The 25,887-nt window shown below is 35.4% G+C and overlaps 1 protein-coding gene across 5 annotated transcripts in view; it reads right to left on the bottom strand.

Annotated features, from left to right (window-relative positions):
• The window catches only part of Vps13b (vacuolar protein sorting 13 homolog B), a 659,022-nt gene that overhangs the window by 169,268 nt on the left and 463,867 nt on the right, over positions 1-25,887 (bottom strand). For all 5 annotated transcript variants that reach the window (XM_045143281.1, XM_045143283.1, XM_045143282.1 and 2 more), the window contains 2 exons: positions 17,694-17,831; positions 5,153-5,560 (listed from right to left, as the gene is read on the bottom strand). In XM_045143281.1, coding sequence (XP_044999216.1) covers positions 5,153-5,560; positions 17,694-17,831 — 546 coding nt within the window. The remainder of the gene's footprint in view (positions 1-5,152; positions 5,561-17,693; positions 17,832-25,887) is intronic.

The following is a 25,887-nucleotide window of genomic DNA, read 5'->3' as shown; positions in this document are numbered from 1 at the left end:
GAATCTGAGCAGGATTAATAGTGGTACTCATTCGAGGGACAAGGGGGTATCACATTTCACGGACTCTAGGCCATCTGTTCTGCCTGCCTACATTTTACCTCTCCAAAACCATAAACGCACCTCTACCTCAGGGACTATAGAAAGGCATTAGAATTCTTCTGCTTTTCATTATCACAAGATTTGGTAACTCATTTCATTGTCAAGATAATCCCCTTTTACTCTTTCTTTTGCGCTTGCAGAGTAAGCCAAAATGACAAATAAAACCCCAGATGTTACAGACCCGATGAAGCCTCCACCTTTCCTTGAGTGTTAGGTTTAAGCTACTTGGGACACAGTGTCAAAAATGACAGGACCCCAATGCCCACACCCAATATCCATTAAAGGTTTGTTATAGCTGTCTACAAGTTGTACTTAGAAGTTTGTCTTTTGGCTTTTACTGTCAAAAAATTCATTTCCCATTGTTCAGGCACTGGACAGAGATACTATTTATTTCTAAAAATAACAAGAGTCTTTGAGGGGGGGTTGTAAATGGTTTGTAATTGCAACATACAATTTTAGGTAGTCATATCTAATTTGATGTTTTATTTCCCCTCAGGCTAACTTGCATCTCTGCAGCATCCACAGGCTATGAAGACACCTTTAGATTTTTCTCAGGAGAGCCAGTTAACTATGGCATGGAAAGCTGGAGCTCTATTCTACAATTAATGACCCAGTTTCACTTTTCAGTATATGAAAAGCAACTGCAGGCTTTTCATTTTACCAGTCCTGAGTTAGGTGACCACAAGATGAGGCATTTTGTATACATAGAAAATAATGTTGGCTATGCCTTCTCTTTCTCTTTTTTCATTTATATACAATGGTAAGTAAATCTGAACGACAGGGGCAAGGGTGGTAAAAGTTACTTTCAAAGCTAACTTTGATAAAGAACTCAACTCACTGTATTCTGTGAGTGAAAAATCCTCAATGTGGTGTATTTTCCCAATTGTGGACTAAAATGCTAGCCAAGATGGCTATACTTAGGCTCTTCCTTGTGCCATTAATGTGTTCATAACCTGTTTCTGTGCTTATATCGAGGCGGCCAATATATAAGCATCCCTGAGCAAAAGCAAGAGCAAGACAATCTTGAGTCCAGCAATTTCACAGCTCTCAACTGTGTATTCTTGTTTGCTGAAATCCTAGGCGTGCCTCCCTAATCGAGCCATAAATTACCCTGACAGGGAGCTCAAGTGTACAGCTCACTCCCCTCCCTGCTTGTGGAAGGAGATGCACTGCCAGCTTAGAATTTATCACTTTATACTTTGCCTTGCTCCAAAATGACATGCTCCAAGCAGGAAAAAGAAAGAGCCGGCACTATGTGGTTGTATGGGGGAAGAGGTTGTTCTTGAAAAGGACATACTATAGAACAAAATGGATTTAATGAATACCAAGAAATATCTGCCTTAAGATATTTCAGAATATAAGATATGACTTCTAAATGAGTTTTTTTTTTTTTTTTTTTTTGGTTACTGGCAATGCACTCATGGGATTTTCTGTAATATTATATACCAATTTTAAAAATATACACATTACATCTATTAAAAATCAGAAATTCAGGGCATTTTTCTAAATACACATGGGAGAATATAAGTATTCTAGCAGAAATATGAGTTATTACATTCTGAGGATGCTGTATAAGCATGGAGTAATAACAAAAAAAGAATCAAGTACCTTGAAATTCTCCTAGTTTAGGGTAGCAGAAGACTATAGAGGCTAAGAAGAATGGGAGGAGAGTTGTTTTTTATATTTTTTTGTATAATAGAAAATATTTATTCCATTTTGTTTCACATGATGAAGATGAGAAATCATTCAACCACTTCAGTGAACAATTTATAAATATTTAGTTCTGAAAATGAGTAAATTAATATTAAAGTTTTTCAGATTACTTAAATACATTGACAATGTTTTGGGGAAAACCATTAACTTTATTGTTTTGTGCCATTATCATTCCCCTTTCTATATACTTCCCATAAGCTTATGACAGCTCAGATGATAAAAATATAATCTTTAGACACATTCAAATTTTTTTGTACTTTTGACAAGTGAGAGAGCATGCCTACAATACATTCCCCATAGTCTTTCTCCAAATATTACTTAGCACATCAGATTCCTCTAGAATTACAAATCTATTTCAGCTCCTAAATTAAAATTCATCTGGAAAGAGCCATTTTTCCCTGTTTATATAACATTGTCACATAAAGAGTGTTAAAAAAATATTTCACTAAAAATAGCTTGCGTAAGTTAGGGATTAGAGTAGTTTCTGCTGCTATAATTGTTCCTTTGTAGTTTTTTCCATGATGTTTTTGCACAGTGTTTTTGACTGTGTTTATTAAAGTCAGCACATCAAACAGGATCAAAGAGAAAGTGAGTGAGAACCAAAGAAACCCCAAGTATGTTGTCTCATTGGGGAGCTATGCAGAATCGGATAAACAAGTGCAAATTGTTGAGGTTTTAATGAAAAATTTTCTACAATTATTTTATCTTAAGTCATTCTATACAATGACATCTGCAGAGCAGATGGCTGTACTACTCCAAGGCAGCCTGTGCTCCTTTTCCTTCTCTGTTCAATAGTACATCTGAGATGACTACTTTTGTCACTGTGCTCAATTTGGTTCAGCAAGTAATTTGAAAAGTGCAGCTGCTGCAGATGTTCACAATAGTTATATAAACTGTAAAATCAAAGACACAGTTAAGTATTTCTGTATTAGAGTCAACCTATAAAAATCCAACATTAACCCCATTGAGCTCAAAGATAGACAATAAAAATTTTGGTTGGATACAGAACAAACTCACTTGAAAACTAAAAACGCAAATATGACTACTGGTAGGAATTTTATATGTGTGTGTATGTGTGTTTTCTGGTATTTTTTAACTTATCAAAACTATACCTAAATGTATATTTAATATAAACTACAAATATGTAATACCAAGATAATCAACTACATAAAGAAATTAATGTGTAGTGCTTAAAGCATTATTTCTTTTAAAAATATAGTTAAAATTATTTAATTATTTTTAAAGAAGCTGTGGAGGGAGCCAGGCATTCAAGTTCAAGGGCATCCTGGGCTAAATAGTTCTGGGCCAGCTCAGGCTACAGAGTGAGACCTTATCTTACCCTTATTCCTCTCCAAAGCCATGTAGTAGTCTCTCAATTATAATTTTCTAGAAATTGGCCTTTAGTAACAATTAGAATTTCATACAATCTTACTTCACTTAGACATAATTGATTCTGCTGAATTTACCTTTGTAAGTTGAGCATGCTGCCATATAAAATTAAAATAAAATAAAAATAGGTTTTGCTGTTTGGTATAATCTCATGTTAATTTTTCAAAATTAAATGTTGACTTCAATTTTGATTTAATGTCACACACACACACACACACACACACACACACACACACACACACTTTAGAATGCCTTGTGGACACTACCCAGCAGATAGGTAAGTATGTTCTTTAGTCAAAGCTAAAGTTTCTATTTCTATGTTTAACTAGATAAAGAGCATAATTGTAAAAGGAGAAGGGGTTGTATAGTTTTTCCAGTATTAAAGGGGAAAGTTATAAAATCAGACTATTTGTATGACTCAGCAAGAAGTTTTTAACTATATTTGGAGATAATAAATTGCCAAGGATAAAGACAATTAAGCATGAGCAAAATGGAAGTAACAAGTGACTTTAAAAGAGAAGGTTTAGAACGAAGTACAGTATGTTTGAATTCTTGCATTTGGCTGCATTTGAGTCCTATCCTCTTCCTACTATGATCAGGGCACGGGGTTTGGAATGGCATAGGGATGAGCCCAATCTTTGCTGGCCTGAAATTTATTTGTGGATAGGTTGGACACATTAGTGGTCAGTGTTACTTTAAAGACAATAAAGAGATAGAGAGCTTTTAGCTGGTCGAGTCAGAAGTATTTCTAGTGAGAAAGAAATAAATCATCTATGTTTTGGCCTAAAATTGACACTGTTCAACTATAAAACTTAAAAAAAAATCTCTTAAACTACTGTGCCCAAGCTGGTGCTCTAAAACTGTTATAGTTAGTCTCCAGCTGCCACTTAACTGCATTTGGTAAGCAATTAAGGGGCATATAGCTTAAAGATTTCACGTATCCAATGCACTAGTCATAGTCCTCATTCCCTTCTCTACAAATTAGAGTGGAAAAGAAATGACTCGTTTGCTACTTTTACTTTCAGAGTAAAATTTCTGGCTCTGTGCCACTGACTTTCACAGTAGCAGTTCTGATGATTGAAAACTGTTATTTCCACCTGTGGGTTGCTTTTTCTCTTCTCCTTTCTCACATTCCTTCTGCCAAACCTTTTTGACTTAGTGTGAAAAAGTACACAGCAAGTCAGTCATAGTAACAGAGGAGAAAAATGTGGATGGCATTGCCAGTTAACTTCTTACCTCTGCACCGTCAATGACCTTTGGCTTGTAGTGAGCCAAGCACAGGAGCATAGCCATACAGTTGCCTGGTAAAATGCCTCAATGGCATTCTTGAAAAGTTAAGCTTCACTTCTATGACACTATGTGTAACATTATTTGCCTCCATAGCAAGTTTTCTTTAAGTACATTGTTACCGGTAATGTAATACAAGTGCATTAGAGTGACATAAGCATTAGTATGGCTTACTGAAATACAGATTGCTGTGCTCCACGCCCACACGTCTGATTGAGTAAGCTGAGGTGGTCTAAGAATTTGCATCCTCAGTGAGGTCTCAGGCAATGCTGATGCTGCTGGTTTTCAGGTTATACTTTTTGAGAAACACTATACACAGTTGACAAACCTTGATATGCTATTGTTTCACCACAACAAATTTACATAAAAAGAAACTAGGAATTAACAGCTTTAAAGACAACTGTAGAAATGTGCTTCAAGAAGTACATAGGAATGGTTTCAGGACTTCAAAATACTTAGGCTCTTAGTATTTGTTATAAAACTATGTCTGCAATAATGTTGTAATTAAAGCAATGTTACCATCTCTAATAGTCTTTAAAACTTTTAGTTTCTATATAACACAAATCTTGAAAATGACGTATTTTTCATATGACAATAAACTATTGCTTGCTCATTTAAACACTCTCCCTTCCTTCATTCCCCCCTCCATTTTTCAGTGACTTACCAGGTATTTTTTGTGCTGCTTTGACACTAAGACTTCCACTGAGATTTGACAGAGATGCCAACAGACATGGTTTATCAGGATGGGGGACAGGTTCCATGGAGACCACAATCTGAGTAGTATGGACAGAAATTTTTTGAAAGTAGGAAATGGCTCTCCACATGTTCTCCTGAACTGAAATCTTCTGTGTGCCATCACAGTGAACTTTGGGCTTAGACAACTTTCCACGGTAACATCTGGAGACAGCAAGCTCATCCTTGTTCAGTGTGCTATCTGACAGGGTGGAAGTCTCTTTGCTATGTGCAAAGCTGTGTGCAGTTTTGATCTTCCTTAAGAAATGATTTATCTGATCCAGCTTGGTAAAACTCAGATTTGCTTTCAAAGGTTTTGATACATCCAAGTTAATGTCAGCTGCAAAAATGAAACAGATAAGAGAATTACTGGGTCTCTCTCTTATTAAATACTCATTAAGGTGCCAGAATGTTGTATTTCTTTTACTCATTACTATTTTTTCCATGTAGTTACTTAAGGAACACTATCCTTAGGCTACTTAACTGCCTATCCTGCTGGCTACACACTGCTGAATGTTCCTGACACAATGAGGGTCACACGTTGACAGTCATCCATTTCCATTTCAGTCCTCCAGCAGTACCCCAAATGAAGGAGGATTTCCAGTCTGTTACTTATCTGAAACTGGCATTTTCTCTTCCAGGAATAAGGACCTCTCTTAATGTCCACAGCCATATTTGATAAGATGATCATAGTAATCTAACTAACTCAACTGGCTAAAGGCCAAGTTTACTGAGAATCTTTTAGCAGAACTGCTATAAGCCTAAGTAAAAAAATGTGCTCTTCTTCTGCTTTCATCTTATTTCCTCTGACATTACCTTTTCCTTTGTTTGTATTGTCAATAAGACGTTAGCCTGCAAGTGTCCCATAGGTGAAGCCTGTCATATAAACATTGTCAGAACCGGGTGCCTAGCACAGTGGTCAACTGTATGTTCAATAATCATTGGAGCTTAACTAAACCCATCAACACTTATTTCCCTGGGGTCTGGAGCTATAACATAATGCACAACCCCAGATAAAGGTAGACAAAGAAATGTTATTTAATGCATAAAGTTAATATTTTACATTTTTCTTCCTAAGGATGTTAGCACATGTGTATTTCTCTCTGCATGTGCATGCTTACATAGGACACCACTTTGGCTTTGCCCCTGCCTGTTCATTCACTGTGGACTCTTATGTGGTCCAGAAAGGTTCTGAGGTATGTTTCCAATTTTATCCCCTAGAGTGGGTTGACAATGTCGATCTGCCCGTATATTTGTTAAAACAGGTCTCAGTCCAATGTATCCCAGGCTTGCTTTGAACTCACTACATTATGGAGGATAAATTTGAACTACTGATCCTCCTGAGTGCATCTTGAGTGCTGGGATTACAGGTGTGTATCACTACAGCCAGTGTATGGGGTCTAGATCTGAAATCTAGCTGAAGATAGAACTCAAGGTTTCATGCATGGTAGGCAAGCCCTCTACCAACAACACTTCCAGCCTTCACTGCATTTTTCTTTTCTTTTCTATGTGTACATACTGGTTGGTATGTGTGTGGGTGCATGCACATTCATGTGTGTATACATGCATATAGAGGCCAGAAGTCAACATTGGGTAGTTTCTTCAATTCCTCTCCACCTTCTTTTTGAGACAGAGTCTTTCACAGAACCTGGAACTCACTGACTTGGCTAGACTATCTATCTAGCAAGCCCCAACAATCTCCTGTATCCACCACCCCAGTGCTGGGATTACAGTCTTTTATGTGGGTCCTGGGGATCCAAATTCAGGTCCTCATGTGTATACAGCAAACTTTTTGCTGAGTGAGCATCTCCCCAGCTCATATACTTGTAGTTTTCTAAAAAGAAAACATGTCCTAACTTAAAGGTATTAATTTTTTCCAAAACACCTTATTTACATATAATACATATGCCACAAAATCTGCCTTTTGAAAGTATACAGTCTAATGACTTTTAGTATAGTTACAAGGTTGTGCAACACTTACTCCTGTCTAGTTTCCAAACATCATCACCAAATATGCATACACCTACCATTTAGGAGTCATTCATTGCCCTTCCTCCACTTCCAGCTGCAGATAGCCACCAATCTATGTCTTTCCAGATTTGCCTTTGGGTACTCCATACAAATAGAACTATACGGGCTGGAGAGATGGCTTAGTGGTTAAGCGCTTGCCTGTGAAGCCTAAGGACCCCGGTTCGAGGCTCGATCCCCCAGGACCCATGTTAGCCAGATGCACAAGGAGGCGCACGTGTCTGGAGTTCGTTTGCAGTGGTTGGAGGCCCTGGCGCGCCCATTCTTTTTCTCTCTCTCCCTCTCTCACTCTTTCTCTCTCTGTCACTCTCAAATAAATAAAAATAAAAAATAAAAACACCAAATAGAACCATACAATATGTGCCTTGTTTCCTTCATATAGCATAATGTTCTTGAGATTCACCTGTGTTTACAAAAAGATCAGTACTTCATAATTTTTATGAGTGAAACAAATACGCACACCATTTTGCTTTTGACAGAATGCTGATAAATATTTGTGTTGTTTCCACCTTTTGTTTTTCTTTTTGAGCCAAGGTCTCACTCTAGCTCAGGCTGGCTCCCAACTCATAGTGACCATCCTATCGTTAGCATCTTGAGTGCTGGGATTAAAGGAATGTGGCACCATGCTTAGTTAATCTCCACTATCTGAACTTTATGAATAATGATGCTAGGAACATATGTGCAAATCTTTTTTATATTGCTTATTTATCTATTTACTTAACAGTGTCAGAAAGAGGAGAGAGTGAGAACTGGGAGAGAAACAGAAAGAGGAAGAGAGAAGACAGAGGAGCACACCATGGCCTCTTGCAACTGCACCCGAAGTACAGATGCATATGCCATTAATCAAACCTGTAATAGTAGGCATTGCAAGCAAGTACCTTTAACTGCTGAACCACTGCCCTAGCCCTTGAACAAATATTTGTGAGAATGTTTTCAATTTTCTTAAATATCTATACCTAGAAGTGTAACTTTTGGTCATATCTGATTACATCCAAAGTGATTTGATTTGTTTTGAACACTTTTTATGTGTTTATTAGACATTTTGTATTTTGTATACATTCTCAGAGACTGTATATTCAGACTTTGCTCTTTTTAAATCACATGATTTGTCTTTTTATTATTGAATGTGGTCTTCATTTATTTTGGATTATAGTCCTCATAAGAAGATGCATGATTTGTAAATATATCCTTTCATTCTGTGAACTCTCATTTTACTTTATTTTGACTACCTATAGGCACAGAGTTTTTGCTTTCAGCATTTCCTAGCACATAATATTTTAATTTTTGTTAAGCCCAATATCTGCATTATATTGCTTGTATAGCTTAATCTGCAGTCATAAAAATTTACATTTATGTTTATTTTAAGAGGGTTGTAATTTTACCTCTTGCATTTAGGTCTGTGATCCTTCTTGAATTACTCTTTACATAATGCATAAGACAAAGGTCCATCTAATTCTTCCCAATGTGGATATTACATTAACCAACTAATTTAAAACAATTAGAAGACAGGTGTGGTGGTTCACACCTTTAGTCCCAGAACTTTGGAGGATGAGGCAGGAGGCTCACTGTGAGTTTGAGGCCAGCTTGGGGCTATACAATAAGTTCCAGGTCAGTTTGGCCTAAAATAAGACCTTGCCTGGAAAAGACCAAACAAACAAACAGTAACAACAAAAGCACTCAAATTAGTTCAATGACTGTCACATGGATGACAGCATATCATTCTCTACTCCATTTCATTATTTGTAACTTTAAAGACTATATATATATATATGTATGAATGTATGTATGTATGTATGTATGTATGTATGTATGTCCAGAAGCATTACAATTCTACAGAATGCAAAAAATGAAAGTTTATTTAAATTTCTTACATAAACTTGAACAGTACACTTTAATAAGAACTTTGTGGTGCCATTTCTGAATGGCCTTTCCTCATACCAATATATTTATAGAAGAAGAGGACCTTAGCTGGCACCTCAGTCACTTGATCTCTTTCTTATAGAGTCATGACTGTTCTACATACATCACATCTTCAATTTTTAGATAATCTTAAATTTGGAATTACAAATAAAACTTAGTGACCAAGCAGCAAAGCTTGTAGATAGAAAATGTAGAGCTATACATAGCACAAAACAGCTGTTAGTACTCCAATTGGAAATGGAAAGGTTAGTGTAAGCATTTAGATCATTCACTTTTCAATCTTTCGTATGCATGGTTTTATACAAAGTAACCTCTGTGTAAGGCTCCCACCAATGGACAGACTCTTTTGTCCTAGGGCTCCTTGCAGTGAGTACTAAGCCATGCTTATTGCAAAATATACCTTGTATTATGTGTAAACACTAACGTATGAGGTATACCAAGAGATGGGAACCATATATCAGACTGAGAAGCACCATCAATTAAGTAACACATTTTGTTAGTATAAAATATACCAACATTGTGAATCCTTCCACTGAGATCATGAACTGACACACCTTCTGATTAATACATTTTTATTCATAGCCTTTTATTTTAATGTAGTGATAGTTTTAAAGACTTTTACATCCTTGAACTAGAGTCAGGCACTTTTGTGGTAGAAAATCATTGCCTCCATTGTGCATATTTCCATGAGGACAAGGATGATAATTTTAGAAATGGGAAAATTCTGCAACATGAAGTATAACGTTTTCAAACATAGAAAATCAAGCAATATGCTTTTATTGATCTTCTTTTATCCTTCAAAATTGACAAATCATAGTAGTCTCATCATGAAGACAAAAACATTAAAGAGATTACAGTTTTTTTCTGACAGAGACACTGTGACAATTATAAAGAATAATGCTTGGGCTGGAAGGATGGCTTAGTGGTTAAGGCATTTGCCTGCAAAGCCAAAGGACCCAGGTTTGATTCCCCAGGACCCACATTAGCCAGATACACAAGAGGGCACACGTTTGTAGTGGCTGGAGGCCCTGGTGCACTCATTCTTTCTCTCCCTCTCTTTCTTTCTCTTTCAAATAAATAGATAAAAACCAAAAAATAAAAAAGAATAATGCTTTATGAGAGCTACAGACACAACTGAGCAAAGACCCTAGGCAGAGATTGTTAATGTGGGGTTTTCTCCAATAATTAGATTCTTGGACATGAGAGTTTTGCATTTTTTAATTATAATCAGTGAACTGTAATAAATGGATTATTTTCCAAGTTTAAAAGTTTAAATTTTAGGAATATGAGTAATACAGAATGTCCTGATCATCCACCTCTCTACCAGATCACATTTCTTACCATCCCTAGAATGTATTCCATAACTTAACTTTACAAGTAAACCCGTGCCTTGTATTAGGACATCCTAATTCCCCTTCAAAACTTTCTGAACAGCTACCAGGAAATGGAATGATGGAATGACTATTGAGTTAAAAGGAGATTAGAGAAATACAAATAAATTGCAGCTATTTTATGCTTCCATCATTTCATAAGGTGACTTAATAGTGAAAGGCAGAGAATCACATTACAATGAAATCAGAGAGGGAATTCAAGGCCCAGAGGTGATTCTCTTAAGTTTGTGTTAATGCACACCTTGTGGGGGACCAAATATCAACTGGGAAAGTTTCCTGAAAACTGTTCCAGCTATTTTCTCATTTAGAATGTTCCAACTTTACTTGACCCATTAGTCATCATATTACTTACATTTATGATGTATTATGAAATCTATTACCAAAAACCCAATGGGTTCAATATGGCTTATTATACTCAAATCATAACATTTATGATAGAAAACTTCTTGGTTAAGTGTTTCTTTGTTTGGAATTTTATTTGCAAAAGATAATTTTTTTTTAGACAAGGCTTAGTAAGAAAACATTTAGTGCACACTTGAGTGTACAGACACAGGAATGGTGGCATTTTTATTCCCCACTATAGACAGGTAAATGCAGAATGCATAACTAACAAATGTATAATAGAGCTTGACTTTATAGATAATAAATTTTAATAAAACCTTCCTATTATTAGGTCATAATACTGTTTTGCTTATACCTAGCTCATAATACTTTTTTCTCTTTGTAACAATCCAAATTCAGATATTTGTATAGTAACCAAGTAAAGCAATTCCTGATGATAGCAGACAATGGAGACTGAGTATTCACAGGTATAAGGGCTAGAAAACCTGGAATGTTGCTAAAGAAAAATTTATGTGTTTTTACTGATGATGTGAGATGTAAAGTCCTCAGTGGTGGAAGACACGAGTGCTTAAAGTAATGCTGATATAGCATGTCAAACTGTGTACATGCTGTCCCATGTGCTGGAGGCATGGCTTGACACAGGCTTCAACCTGCACCAGCCAGCAGATTTTCATGGTGCTTATTATTGTGATTTAGAACCAATGTCCCAACCCATACCAGTATATAAAGACTACAGTTTTACAAAGTAATTTCACTGACCTTCTAAAATAAATGTATTGATGTGGAATCATCTAAGTGAATTTCTCTCCTCTATAGTTACCACATAAAGTACCTGGAACAAAAAGAAGGTTGAGGGGGCTGGAGAGATGGCTTAGTGGTTAAGGTGCTTGTTTACAAAGCCTAAGGACCAAGGTTTGATTTACCAGAAGCCACATAAGCTAGATCTACATGGTGGCAAATACATCAGTTCGTATTCAATGGCTTGAGGCCCTGCCATGTGCCCATTCTAATAAATTTAAAAAAATGTTAAAAAAGGAGGTTGAATCAGAGATCATAGCACAATTGATGGGAACAATGCTTCTATTGGTAACAATTTCAAAGAAATCTGAACACCACAGAAAGGGAAGATGCAAACAAAAAATATGAGGAAAACTTTAATGTGATGAACAATTTTTCAATAATGAAACATATCTACTACACAGATGGAGATACTGTCTTGGGGTAGAATTGGTCAAAAGTAGAACTAAACATTTGGAAATTGCTAGTATAAAAGAGATAGCTGGGGCTGGAGAGATGGCTTAGCGGTTAAGCGCTTGCCTGTGAAGCCTAAGGACCCTGGTTCGAGGCTCGGTTCCCCAGGTCCCACGTTAGCCAGATGCACAAGGGGGCGCACGTGTCTGGAGTTCGTTTGCAGAGGCTGGAAGCCCTGGCGCGCCCATTCTCTCTCTCTCCCTCTGTCTTTCTCTCTGTGTCTGTCGCTCTCAAATAAATAAATAAAAAATTAAAAAAAAAAAAAAGAGATAGCTGAAGATGTTGTACACAGATAAGTGTCAGGACTGTGTCCTTGGGAAAACTGAGGATTAGAGTATAAGGGTTTAGAAAAACAACTGCATGCAAGTAGAAATTAGGAGAAACTGGCTATTTGTTTTTTAGTTTTCCACCCTAGAGGATCCATGTTCCTAGAAAGATATCCTCTAGTCACTCTCATTCTCTTCTTTGGAGGAAAAGAATTCTCACAAAATTAAACTCCACAAATAAATTAGAATTCTGAATGAGTGCCACTGCTCTGATGTCACTCTTGCTGGCTAATCATCATTCTCCACCCCTATAAGTAGCCTCTGAGACTCTTAGAATCCTATTACTGAGCCAAGTAGCAGAGAAGTGAGGTTCCTCTGAAGGTGCCACTATCATCCTGACCTTTGAAGATTTCAACTCCTTTACTCTACAGTGTGGGAAAGTAACTGATATGGTTGATTTTACTATGAAAAATGTTATTAAAATGAGGTTTCTTCAATAAAAGAGTTTATTTACATCAGTTTGTTAAAATCATATATTTTTCTTATTTCTTCAAAATATTTTAGGAAAAAGAAACTAAGGTTGAAATGACAACAAGCATTCCTGCATTTAAAATCTTTGGTCTGCTCTCCATTTGAGGTGTTGACATCAAGTTTACTACTTCATTTAGATAAAGCATGGGGAAAATAAATCATGATAGCATGCTAACTCCAAAAATTGGAACCTATCAACTCAGGAAATGTAAAAGTCAAGATTCTTAGGGTTTTATTAACTGATTTACATTTCTTAAATGTACGGAAAGCACTAGTGTGGCTGTAAAACTGAATCAACCTACCGGCAGATCATCAATGATTTGAGTAGAGCCCTACCTCTATTTCTGGGACACAAAAGGGACAAAAGTTACATTTTAGGGTAACATTAAGAAAAGGAAATTAGACTTAGCTTGAGATATTTTACTTTACATCTCCCTGCCTTTAAAAAATCACTTTATTAGCTGGGCATGGTGGTGCATGCCTTTAATCCCAGCACTTGGGAGGTAGAGGTAGGAGGATCGCTAAGAGTTAGAGGCCTCCCTGAGACTACATAGTTAAGGTCAGCCTGGACCACAGTGAGACCTTACCTCGAAAAACCAGGAAAAAAAAAATCACATTATTTATTCTTCATTTTCTTCTTACAAAATATCAGGGGGCTATTTGTCATTTTTAGATACTTTTTATTTGTTTTGATGGTTCTTGTTTTTTGAGGACAGGATTTCACGTAGTTCAGACTGGACTTAAATTCAGTATATAGCTGAAGACAATCTTGAACTACATGAACTGCTGATCCTCTTACCCCCACCTCCTTACTGCTAGGATTGTAAGAGTGCATCACAATATCTAGTTTTTCTTCAAATATATTAATCTTCCTTTTTATTTATTTATTTTTTTTTTGGTTTTTCGAGGTAGGGTCTTACTTTGGTCCAGGCTGACCTGGAATTAACCCTGTAGTCTCAGGGTGGCCTTGAACTCATGGCAATCCTCCTACCTCTGCCTCCTGAGTGCTGGGATTAAAGGTGTGCGCCACCACACCCGGCAATCTTCCTGAAGATATCAACTTTAAGAGACAACTGAATTCATGCCCACTGAATAATGGATTCAGTGACAGCATAACATACAAGAAATGTTCAAACATTTAAAAACTATTTGGGATAAACATTCTAAAATTCCTACTTTATATTCATATACAAAATCCTATCTGAATTTTGTGTTAGTTACTATACCTGAGGAATCTTTTAAAATATTTTATAACACTTAAACACATTTTAATTCAAATCAAAGAGGTTTGGAGAATGCAATAGTTTAGGAGGCTTGGAATTTTTTCAAAGGAGAAACTAAAGTCATTGTAACATATAAAACAGTAAGTTAACCTATAAAACAAGATAGTATTCAAAATAGGATTATGATCAATTAAAGGCAAACAGATGTTTTAAAGTAAAAGAACAAAACCAGGGATAAAGTCGATCCAAAGTTGAAATAAAAACTGAAAACCAAACAGGCAAATAACTTAACAAATTAATCAGGATGAAACTGAATTACTTTTATTAAAAGAAAAGGACCTCAGTATCTTTTTCAACAATGACACAACATACACTTAACTAAAAGAAATGTGAAGGTATTTTCATAATGTTGTGCTTGATATAAGAATGATATTTAAATTATGTGATGAATGGGGCATGCTAGTTATTAACTTATAATAAACCATAAATAACTCAGGAATGTTGTGCCAATATTGTATTTTAATCTTTGCATTATTTAAATGTCATTTTATGGTTAAAGTGACAATGTTCAAAATTTTTGTGCAAAAGGACAATGAAAAAAATAAATACAAGTAAGCTCACATGATTTTGCAAATGACTCCAAATTAATTAGAAAAATCTGCACCCTTAGAAATTCTTCTCACATGTCAGCTCTAGTTAAATAAAAAAAAATCTCATTTCAAAGTTAAAGAATCCTATGGTTAACAATAATTTTAAACTGGGATCAAGTGATCACATTCCTACACTTCTGTGTGATGTAATACCAAACACTTCACAGCTGAATTTGAATTTGTGGGAAGTATGAATGACTTTTCAATATAAGAAGTATCTGATCTAACACTAATTTTTTCTCTCTAGGCTAACTGTGCTGGGAACAGGTGGCCCTGCTTTCAATTATGGGGGCTAGCATGCCAGTGTGAGGCCTGGATTAGTTCACCTTCTCATGGGGAATTTTCCTCGGTTGGGAATGGATTTATTATGGCTTCACACATGGAATAGAGCTCATGTCAGCTGAGGGCAGTGACACATCATATGATTCAAATTAACCTGCTGTGGACTGTTCCGCAGGGCTTAGATTGTGTATTAAAATGACGACATTTTAAAAACAGCTTGAAAGAAACCAGGATAGCTAAACTGCAATGGTTCCAATTTGTTCCAACTAATCTATCACCTGCTGGAGATATTATTCTAGTGGGTTTCTGGTAGCTGCTGTTTTCCAGGTTTCCCCAAACCACTGACCTTGCTAATGGGTAGGACTGTTCCTCTGAAGGAAGGAGGTTGGGTATGGGAGAGCTTTGAAGAGTTTTTGATTTAGAAGTTGGGATCCACCATGTGCCTAGGGTACTATTAAGTGAATATGGAAAATAAAGGAATACTCAAGAAACTTGAATCATTTTTCTAAATATAAGTCCTAAAGGGCAACACTTATGATACCTTGCTTAAAGAAAACAAACCCTAAAAATTATGGTGAAAGGACAAATTTAAAAGCTATTATGTTCACACATTTTTGAGGAAAATTAAAGGTTACTTATAATCAGTATTTCCTCTGTATTTTAGGAAAATAATTTTTATTATTACTGTAACCTAAAGTCAAGAACCAGAGAACAATAAAGGGAAATATACTAGTTTAGAGGAGATGTAGCAGTAAGAAATTCTTTAGTAATGAGAGATGTACACATGGATTAAAAAACTAATGGTAGGAGCTGGAGAGATGGCTCAGCAGTTAAGGCACTTGTCTGCAAAGCCTAATGACCTGGGTTTGATTCCCAGTACCCACATAAAGCCAGATGCACAAGGTGGTGCATGCATCTTGAGTTCCTTTGCAATAGCTAGAGGCCCTGGTACACCCATTCTCTGTCTTTATCTCTTTGTCTGTCTCTCTGTGTTTGCAAGAATTTAAAAAAAAAAAATCTAAAGGCAGAAAAAAATTTCAAATGCTAACACTTAATTCTACCACTGCATTAAAATTAGAAATAATATTTGTGATGCCTTTATTGCTATTTGTAATGTCTTAATTTTCAAAGAATAGGAAATAAATAGTATTGGAGACTATTCTAAACTGGAGTTTTTTAATCCAGTCCTACATAAATGGTAGTTCTCTAAACTAAAATCTAGATGAATGAAACATCATTTTCTTGAGTTGTCAAAAATACGTAATTCATGTGTTAAAAGGGTTGCATGTGTCTTATTATCCATAGTTAGTCCTACTATGTATTACATCTTCTGTGATTTATAAATTAATTGCAGAATGGCAATAAGGCAATGTAGTAAGATAAGATAATTAGATAATGTGAAATATTATCTACTTGTGTACTATAATTGACAACCTGAGTTTGTTACATTACTGTTTTAGAGAAGATACCACAAAGTTGATATATCTACTCATATATAAACTTCTATAAAATACAAAAACAAGTTGACAAAAGTACTTTTGGTAAAAATATTTTAATTTGGTGAATGTAAAATTATTCATTATACACCTTTTTTTTGTGGCTGTTGTTGTTTTTCAAGGCAGGGTCTCACTCTAGTTCAGGCTGACCTGGAATTTATTTAGTAGTCTCAGGGTAGCCTCAAACTCATGGCAATCCTCTTACCTCTGCCTCCCAAGTGCTGGGATTAAAGGCGTGCACCACCATGCATGGCTTACACTGTATTTTTTATTTAACAATATAAATTTATATTTTGGCTCTGAAAAACTGTGATTTTTCTACTTTTGTAAAAATAACAATGTAGGAAATATATATGTATGTATGTATCTAGAAATATATAATTGTATGTGTATTTGTATATATGTTTGGAAAAATAATTTTATTTAGTACATAAAATTTTACTACAAAAAGTAAAATCTCCAGGCTAATAAAATAAATATAATTAATTTATGTACACAATCTTATGTATGTATTCCTGAACTCCATCTAATCATTTTATTTTCTTCTTACAAGGTAAGGAAACTAAGACACAAAAGAGTTAACCAACTGCTTACAAGCACATAGTTGACTAAAAGGAAAAAGAAAAAATAAAATAGTGGGTCATTTTCAAGCATCCATTCTTGGGCTGGAGAGATAGCTTAGCTGTTAAGGCGCTTGCCTGCAAAACCAAAGGACTCATGTTTGATTCTCCAGGTCCCACGTAAACCAGACGCACAGTGATGCAAGTATGCAAGGCCATACATGTGCACGAGGGGGTGCATGTGTCTGGAATTTGGTTGCAGTGGCTGGAGGCCCTGGTGTGCCAATTTTCTCTCTCTCTGTAAAACATACATTGCTTAATGCTTAACTACTTTATGTTAAATTTGAGGTAATTTATCATGTCTATTTCTATGTGTAATTGTCTGTTCGTCTTTAGAATGTGTAGCCCAAAGACAGTATGCATTTGGAAAACAAATAAACTATTCATTTTTTGGCAAGGCATGTCAAACTCACTGACAGATCCCATATACATGTTCATATCATCTTACAGAAAAATGTTTGTATATTTCTCACCTGGTCCATTAAGAAAATCTTTGATTTGCAGAGTAACAAGGGAAGGGGGAATGCCACTTTTGCTGTCTGTTTCTCCAGGCACTGTCTGTAGCCACACAGTGTTATAGTCAAGGGCTTCTGGTAGAGTCTTCCCAGGATCTAAAGAGACAAAATTGAAATTAAGTATCTCAATTAAATCACAAACTTCTTATTTTGGTGTATGAATCTGTGAGGATAAATAAGGTAAAATGGTTCAATTATTATATGACCTCATTGTTTTTCATTTTTATAATCAAGTATTTCTAGAAAAAGGTGAACCAAGCTGGGCATGGTAACACACATCATCAGTTCCAGCACTTGAGAGGCAGAGGTAGGAGGAGGATTGCTGGGAGTTCAATGCCAACCTGGGATAACAGATTGAGTTCAGGGTTAGCCTGGGCTAGAGTGAGATACTATCATATTGAAAAAAGAAAAAGCAAAACAGATGAACGAAGTTTATACAATGCAGAATGACAAAACTAAGCTTTCCCATGTTTGGCCAAAAAGGAAAAGGCATTTCAAGTCTTATGTTGTATTACAAGTGAGGGTAAGGCCTGAATTCTGAGTTGCTGACCATTAACAGTTCAATGGTTGGATTTCTCTTCAGACATTATATTGGAAACAAATAAAAGAAAAATAAGGGCAATCTTCTCAGCTTAAACATAAGCAGACATGTTAAAAGTGCAGTGGATTAGTACTACTTAGGGGTTGATTTGACCTCTTTCAGAATTTTATTGACTTTGCAGTCATTCTTTACTGCTAAGCTTTTGAAGTTAACTTCAGTAGCATTCCCATAACTTTCCTTAATGATGAAACTTTCTTGTTTTTTCACTAGTTCCAATCACGACTGTGACTTAAGTTTTTGACTTTTTTGTTAAATATACATATTTAACTTTTTTCTAACATTGTATATTTTAAAGGCATATTTTGGCTGTGGATGATGGTAAAAAATTTGCTTTTTAAGGCTTAAAAATCTATAGTTTTTTGAGATAGCTCTTTAAATAAAAATGACTGTTGTATCTTGGCAATATGTAGTAGGCTTTTAAAAATCTTCTAAGTACTCAGTTTTTCTTTAGTTTCATGATTGTTTTATTCTGTTTTAATGGCCTTTGAATGTCAAGTTTATAAGAATGTTCTTGCCATAGAGCCCATCTAATCCATTTTCAGCCTATTTGAGATGTGTTATTAAAGTAATATTTATTTAGGCTTTATTGATTGGCTTGCTTTCAAGAATAGCATCTACATATAGTGGACTATACTCAACATATGGCTACACAGTATTACTGTCATATGTGAACTGAGCATATAAATTCTTCCTTGGAATTTTTGTTTCTTGACCTTATCATGTGATCCTTATGAAATTTGGCATGTATGAACCTTTATATGATTTAAAAGAAAATACTGAAAGCGATTGATCATGACATTAGATCTATGTGGTAAAGATCAAACACTAAGCTGGTGCACTCTTCCCTTTTATATGACCAGTGAATTTAAAACAGTAAGAATTCACATAGTAGACCCATTACACAGTAACACTATACTATTTCCCCTTTTAAATACAGTGTTTGGGTGTGGTGGGAGGATGACAGAACTCGGCTGCTACTAGGGTCTATGCTCTGCCTGGGAGATGCATGAAGCAGTAGAAGCTGAGTCTGTTGCCAGGATCTCATCCACCTGTAGGTTCACATTATAACTTTGTAAAGTAAATGGTTCTTTCTAGATTATACAAAGAGAGAGCATGGAGAGAAAATCATCAAGAAGAGGAATTATCTGACAGAAGAAAATATAAAAGTGATTAATAATAAAGGTAATAATTAGTAGAGATGAATTAAATTGCTGTATGATACACTGATATGATGTGTAGAATACTGGTAACTAAAACAGAATAAGAAAACAATGTCCGGGGACTACATATTTCAACTCACATGAAGATGTTATATGTTACACTTGTGACATTAAGATAATACAATTATACATTTTCTATACTTTTCCAGAGATAAGGATTCTAAGTAGCAAGACAATGTACATATACATATGTACAATATTAGTATATAAACTACTACATTACACATCAATAACAGTAATGATAAAGCTAGAGAATATAAAGACTGACAAATTATTATATGGCCATATAAAACTTCTACCAAAGAATATCAGGAATAACAAGTCAAATAAGATAAAATGAGGCATGACAGTGAGAAGAGAGGTATCAATATATAAAATATTTCACACATGCAATACAGAAATCAACAGAAAAATAAACAGAGGATAACAAATTAATGAATAGAATGATCCATAAAAACAAATAGTACATAAACATTGAAAGATACTAAGCCTTAGCAATAATTAAACAAAACTTCAGGGAAAAAATTTAATACAGTAAGAACACTAAAACATTAATAATGCAGGTGTTTTGCCCTGTAACCAGGCTCTTCTGGAGGGTAATTTCATAATATACAGAAGGTTTTAAATGTATATATCATTTGATCTAGCAAATTAGTTTGTTTAATTCCAAAGAAAAAAACTGGGCAAGTGTACACATAAGTCCACACAGTGAAGAACTGCTTATCATTTTTCTATTGCTTTTTTTCTTGCTGATTTGTAGGAACAAAAATGTTCCCTCTGAATATGCCAGCTGTCTTTAATTTGTATCCCAATGATTTGGACAAACATACTTTAACAGATGTAGGAAAAATCTATTTTAACTTTCATTTCACCAACTTATTCCTAGATAATTAGTATATCTATTCTTATAGCTATCCAAAACTAAATTTTAAAGTTTTTCATTCACAGGTTAATCCTCTGGAGAGAACTTAAGGTAAGTAAGAGACATCTTCTCATCCTCACTCTTAATCAGTTAAAATGAGAAAAAATATAAGGTGTTAATTAATTGTAATAGGTAGAAGATTAATTGATAATATCTTAGGTGAAGGAAAAATGTACCTTTCTGCATATGGTAGATACAACTGAACATATAGTATTTTTGCATCAACAGATGAGAGACCTAAAGTTTATCAAAATTTCTAAATAGCAATGCCCTTGGAATCAGAAAGGACATTTGTAGACCTCTACTATATTACAGAAATATTTATAACACATAGAAATGTGCCAAGAAGTTGACTATACAATCACTTGAAATATAAAAATTTAGGGAATGTGAAACTAAATACTTACCTATAGAGACATAGTAAAGAATGAATTCTGACAATGCCATGAATACTGCTCAGGATAGTGTGCTGCTGATAAAGAGCATGAAAAGGGTCTCATGCACCGGTACAGATGAGAAACAGGATTCCAATTTAAAACCTCTCCACATACAAGCACTTGCGCACATGCGCACATATACACCTTTAGTTTTATATACTAGAGAATGATTTAAGAGTAGGATCACCATGGTATGATCCTAAGTACATGTTTATTACTAATTACAATTTATTTAGGACCTTACCAAATATTTATAAAACTTCACAGAAAGAGGACAGGAAAAGTGCTTCAATGAGTTTTTGAGGTTCTTGCCACATTGGTTTCTTCTTTACCAATTTTGGGAAAATTCTCTCAGTAGTCATGGGGGCCTGCTGAAGTAGCCATAGCACAAAGGTGAGTCAGAAGCTCAGAGAACTGTGCCAACTTTCAAGTTTACCATTTGGTCCTTTAGGTTCTAATGGCTAGATGCAGAGGAAACTGGATTTAAGATTTCCTGAACTGTCTTCAAGTCATTGTCTCTTTCATACAACCATGAGGACTGAAAAAATAGATTTGCATTATACATTTCTCAAGTCTGTATACCTGGGAAAGGATCAGATAAACTAAGATTAAAGGAGCTTGTAAATATCATAAACAGAGTGACAAACAGAACCAGCTGTTTCATATTGGAAGCTCCTTCAGGCTTCTTTGTACTTGGTAAACAGTTATTTACTCAAGTACTAGATGCTCTCAAAGAAAATAAACTACCAATGGTGATGGGTACATTTACATTCTTGTCTCTAAGCCAAAGACATAAGAGAAAGTTGTACTTTATGAGAAACAGTGAATGAGAAAAGGGACAGAATAAGTGATAAACTACTCATAGCCATAAATCTCATTCAAGATAAGAATTCACTTTTATCAAGAAAGGTATAACCTTTGCTTTCCTTTTTGGGCAGATCTGGCTGCCAAAGCAGATACTTCATCATATCACAGTAATACCCACAGAGACAACTGGAGAAAGCCTTCTCCAGTTCATCACTGAAGTCTTTAAAGAAGCCAATCCCTTGTTAATCAAATAGTGACTTCCATGAGGGTTGATCTTGGTTTTATTTGTGGTATTGGTACATTAGTTTGCTCTTCTTCAAGAAACTTTAATTTCATTGAATGCCTGACTCTATTTCCTTGTCTCTTTCCAAGAAAAGGATAAGTCCTGAAAAATAAGCTTTCATTAAATGGATGTTAGTATACCACATTTAAGCCATTCCTCACCTCCCCATTCTGGGGTATCTCGGTATTGTCAAAGCTGGCCTTGAACTCGTGGGCTCAAGCAACCATCCTATTTCAGATTCCTGAGTAGCTAGGACTACAGATGCATCCCACCATACACAGCTTAATTATGTTTTTTTTTTGTTTGTTCAGCAAGTAAATAACCTGTCACCCAGCTCCTGGCACTAGTCTGTAATAGCATCCTACCCAATATACCTTCTGAAATAACATCATGCTTTAATTCCCAATCTTATTGATATGAATAATTAAAATCAATGTTTTACCCAAACTATTATTGCTGATTTAACTGTCCATAGCTGTTTGCTCTGATATCAATTGTATTGACAAAATTTTCTTTCTGATTATAGCACATGATTCAGGAATCACAAAGTCCCCACAAGCATACTAAAACAAATGCTTGCATGTGATGTATGACTATAAATGGCCTCAAGGTTTACTTCTGCCTCCACATTATCAGTTCCATAAAGCCTAAATGATCTGTTGTAATGTTTTGAAAGAAATAACATGCATTCCTCTTTATTCCCTTTCCTGAAGTCTTCAAAGAGCTGTTTTGCAGGTTATAAGCATACGGTGTATGGACCATGGCTAATGAGCCCAGGTCTGTCCTAGGCTTCCAGACACCAAAGGTAGTGCTGACAGCTGCTGAGGGAGATAGATTCTTAGGTCTGAGGTGCACTGGGCTGTACGTTTATGAAACAGTAAGTGATGTCTGATAAATTTTGTGGAAGTTTAAAAACTAGTTTGTTATAGACTTAAGACTTACTGAGCATAGCTTTGCTTTCAAGGAACTTTCTCTCACTTTGTTCTATGTGAGAGTTTGTAAGCTAGGAGTACACATGGAGTCACCAAAGGAGCATGGATTTTGGAGGTAGTCATATCTGAGTATAAGTCCTGATCCTTTTAACTGGGTAAACAACTTATATGAGTACCCATTTGCTTGTTCCAAAAATAGGGCTAATAAACAAAAGTTATAGAATTGTTGAGAAAATGAGACAATGTTTGTAAAGTTGGTTGTATGGAATGTGTCGTGGTAAGAGTTCAATAAACAGTCACTGCTTTGTTTCCTATAGTACAACTTAAACAAAATGAGTAAGTGTATGCAGAATGCCTTTCAGTTGTCTGCTTTTTTTACTTTTATTTCTCACCTAATAGAAGATGAATATAATGGAAAAAGATTTTTTTTTTAAAAAAAGAGTTGGACATGGTGGCTCATGCCTTTAATCCTAGCACGTGGGAAGCAGAGATAGGAGGATCCCTGTGAGTTTGAGGCCACTCTGAGAATGCAAAGTGAATTCCAGGTCAGACTGAGCTAGAGTGAGACCCCACTTCGAAAACACCCAAAAAAACCTCAAAACAAAAACAAAAAATAAGTAAATAAAAAAGCCTTCCACACCAGCAGCAATCACATTTAGTTTTAACTTTAAAGACCAGTAAGATGCTTTATACTATTTAATAAATCAAATTAATTTTCAGGGCTACAAATAATAATCAACATGTTTTACTTCCCTATTAGTATTTCTACTTGAGACAAAATTCCAGATGTGACAATTTTCTTCTACTTTGGTTCTGGTAATTATCAAAATTGTATTTTTACACCCGTTCCTTTCCCTTAGAAGAAGTAAATAATCTGCAAGCCAAAATAATCTGCTTCCTATTTTCTAAACTAGAAGTTATAGTAGCACCTGGGTATATATAAACAAGATAGAAAAATGACAAAATAATTTACAAATTAAAATGGTGAGTATAACAAGATTTCCATTTCATAACCTTCTTTCTCAAGGAACATGAGGCAGGTTTCACAGCTAGCAAGAATGGCATAAAAGAAAAAAATACCTTTAAAGGGAATCAGGGTAGTAGAGAAACATTTAAAAAATTCCTTCCTTAGCCGGGCGTGGTGGCGCACGCCTTTAATCCCAGCCCTCAGGAGGCAGAGGTAGGAGGATTGCCATGAGTTCGAGGCCACCCTGAGAGTCCATAATGAATTCCAGGTCAGCCTGGGCTAGAGTGAGACCCTACCTCGAAAAATCAAAAAAAAAAAAAAATTCCTTTCTTTTTCTCAATTCTTGAGAAAAGATGGTCTTTTAGCTTAATTCTCTTACGTGCAATTAAGATAGGACAAAGGTGCTTATTAGTAGAACTTACAGAGAATTTCAAGGAAAACATATTAGAGAACCTGCCCTGCTAGATTTATTTGCCTCTACTTATGAAGCTGATGATATTGAAATTTTCAAGGGAACTGTCAGAAGCTGTGGCTATGCCTGGCTTTCACGAAGTACAAAGGCACACCAAGGATAAGCTCCTGTAAGAGAAGCAAGTCACCTCTTGATGTTGGACATATAAAAGGCAAACCTACAAGCTTTAAGTTTCTGGCATTTTTGTATATTTTTTTATGACTTATAGTTTCAATGAATAGCCTTTCCTTTTTCTTTTTGAAATGTAGTCACAGAATCAAATGTAGTTGGTAAGATCTTTCATATGATACCTGAAAATTAAATTGTGAAGGAAGCAAGCTCCTGAAAACACCATAGTTATTCAATGTCTGGGCAGAAAAGTAATTAGGAAACTACTTCTAAAGTGCTTCAGATTCCAGGCAAGTGGTATCAACTTTTGTGAATACCCAGACATTAGGTTAACTACATAAGCACTGCACCACCCTCCCCCTCCTGGCACCACCATCTGCTCTGCTAGTCTGTACCTACTTTGCACCTCTTACAATGTGACGAGAAGGAAACAAGATTTCCTAACTTGAACTCAGATCTGTACTCCATAGGAACAAAAAACAAAGGGATTCAAGTAGTTGCTCCAATGTTTTACATCTGCTCCTTGCATCTTTTAAAAATACACGTTGGTAATGGTAATGAATATTACATAAATTAATAAAAACAGGAATAGGTCTTATACATATTGCTGGAAGTAGGTTCATTCTACTTAATGATGTTAAGTATAATGTGTGAAATATCAATTCAATGAATTCCTTCTGGTTTGTGATATTTTACTCTGTGATATTCATGATATCTTTTTCATTTGATTGTTTCAACTTTAAATTACAATATGGGTTTCCAATATTTAATAGAATAAGATTTGATTAAAATCCAGTGTAAAGTCAAACAGGATACTGATCTGTAAAAAACATGTAGTCACAAATCCAAGATGAACTTAATCCCAACTGTAAATATCTTCTGTGTCTTAAGAAGAGTTTTTAACATTAATCTCAGTGTTAATGATTCTAACATTTTGATGTTTTATTTTTATTTATTTATTTGAGAAAGAGAGAGAGAGAGAGAGAGAGAGAGAGAAGGAAAGAGGCAAGTAGAAAGAATGGGCATGCCAGGGCATCCAGCCATTGCAAATGAACTCCAGACATGTGGGCCATCTTAAGCAACTAACTTATGTGGGTCTTGGAGAATCAAAACTGGGTCCTTTGGCTTTGCAGGCAAGCACCTTAATTGCTAAGCCATCTCTCCAGCCCAATTCTACCATTTTTTAATTCAGTTTTAGAAAATGCTGACTAAAATGAGAGTTACAAAGGCCAGAATACCAATCAGGTCCCAAGATGAAGCGTTCCCTCCTGCTAATAAAAATCGAAGTTTCAATTTACAATGTGACTATACTTTATATATCCAAAGTCCTTCACAAATACCATCTCATTTGGAGCTGAGATTAAACCATGAAAGCACAAAGGCCAAAGATTACTGTATCCACT

The sequence above is a fragment of the Jaculus jaculus genome, chromosome 2 (assembly GCF_020740685.1).
Source record: "Jaculus jaculus isolate mJacJac1 chromosome 2, mJacJac1.mat.Y.cur, whole genome shotgun sequence".
NCBI classification, from domain to species: domain Eukaryota; kingdom Metazoa; phylum Chordata; class Mammalia; order Rodentia; family Dipodidae; genus Jaculus; species Jaculus jaculus.
The sequence above is the reverse complement of the archived record's forward strand: the minus strand, read 5'-3'. Positions and strand labels throughout refer to the sequence as shown.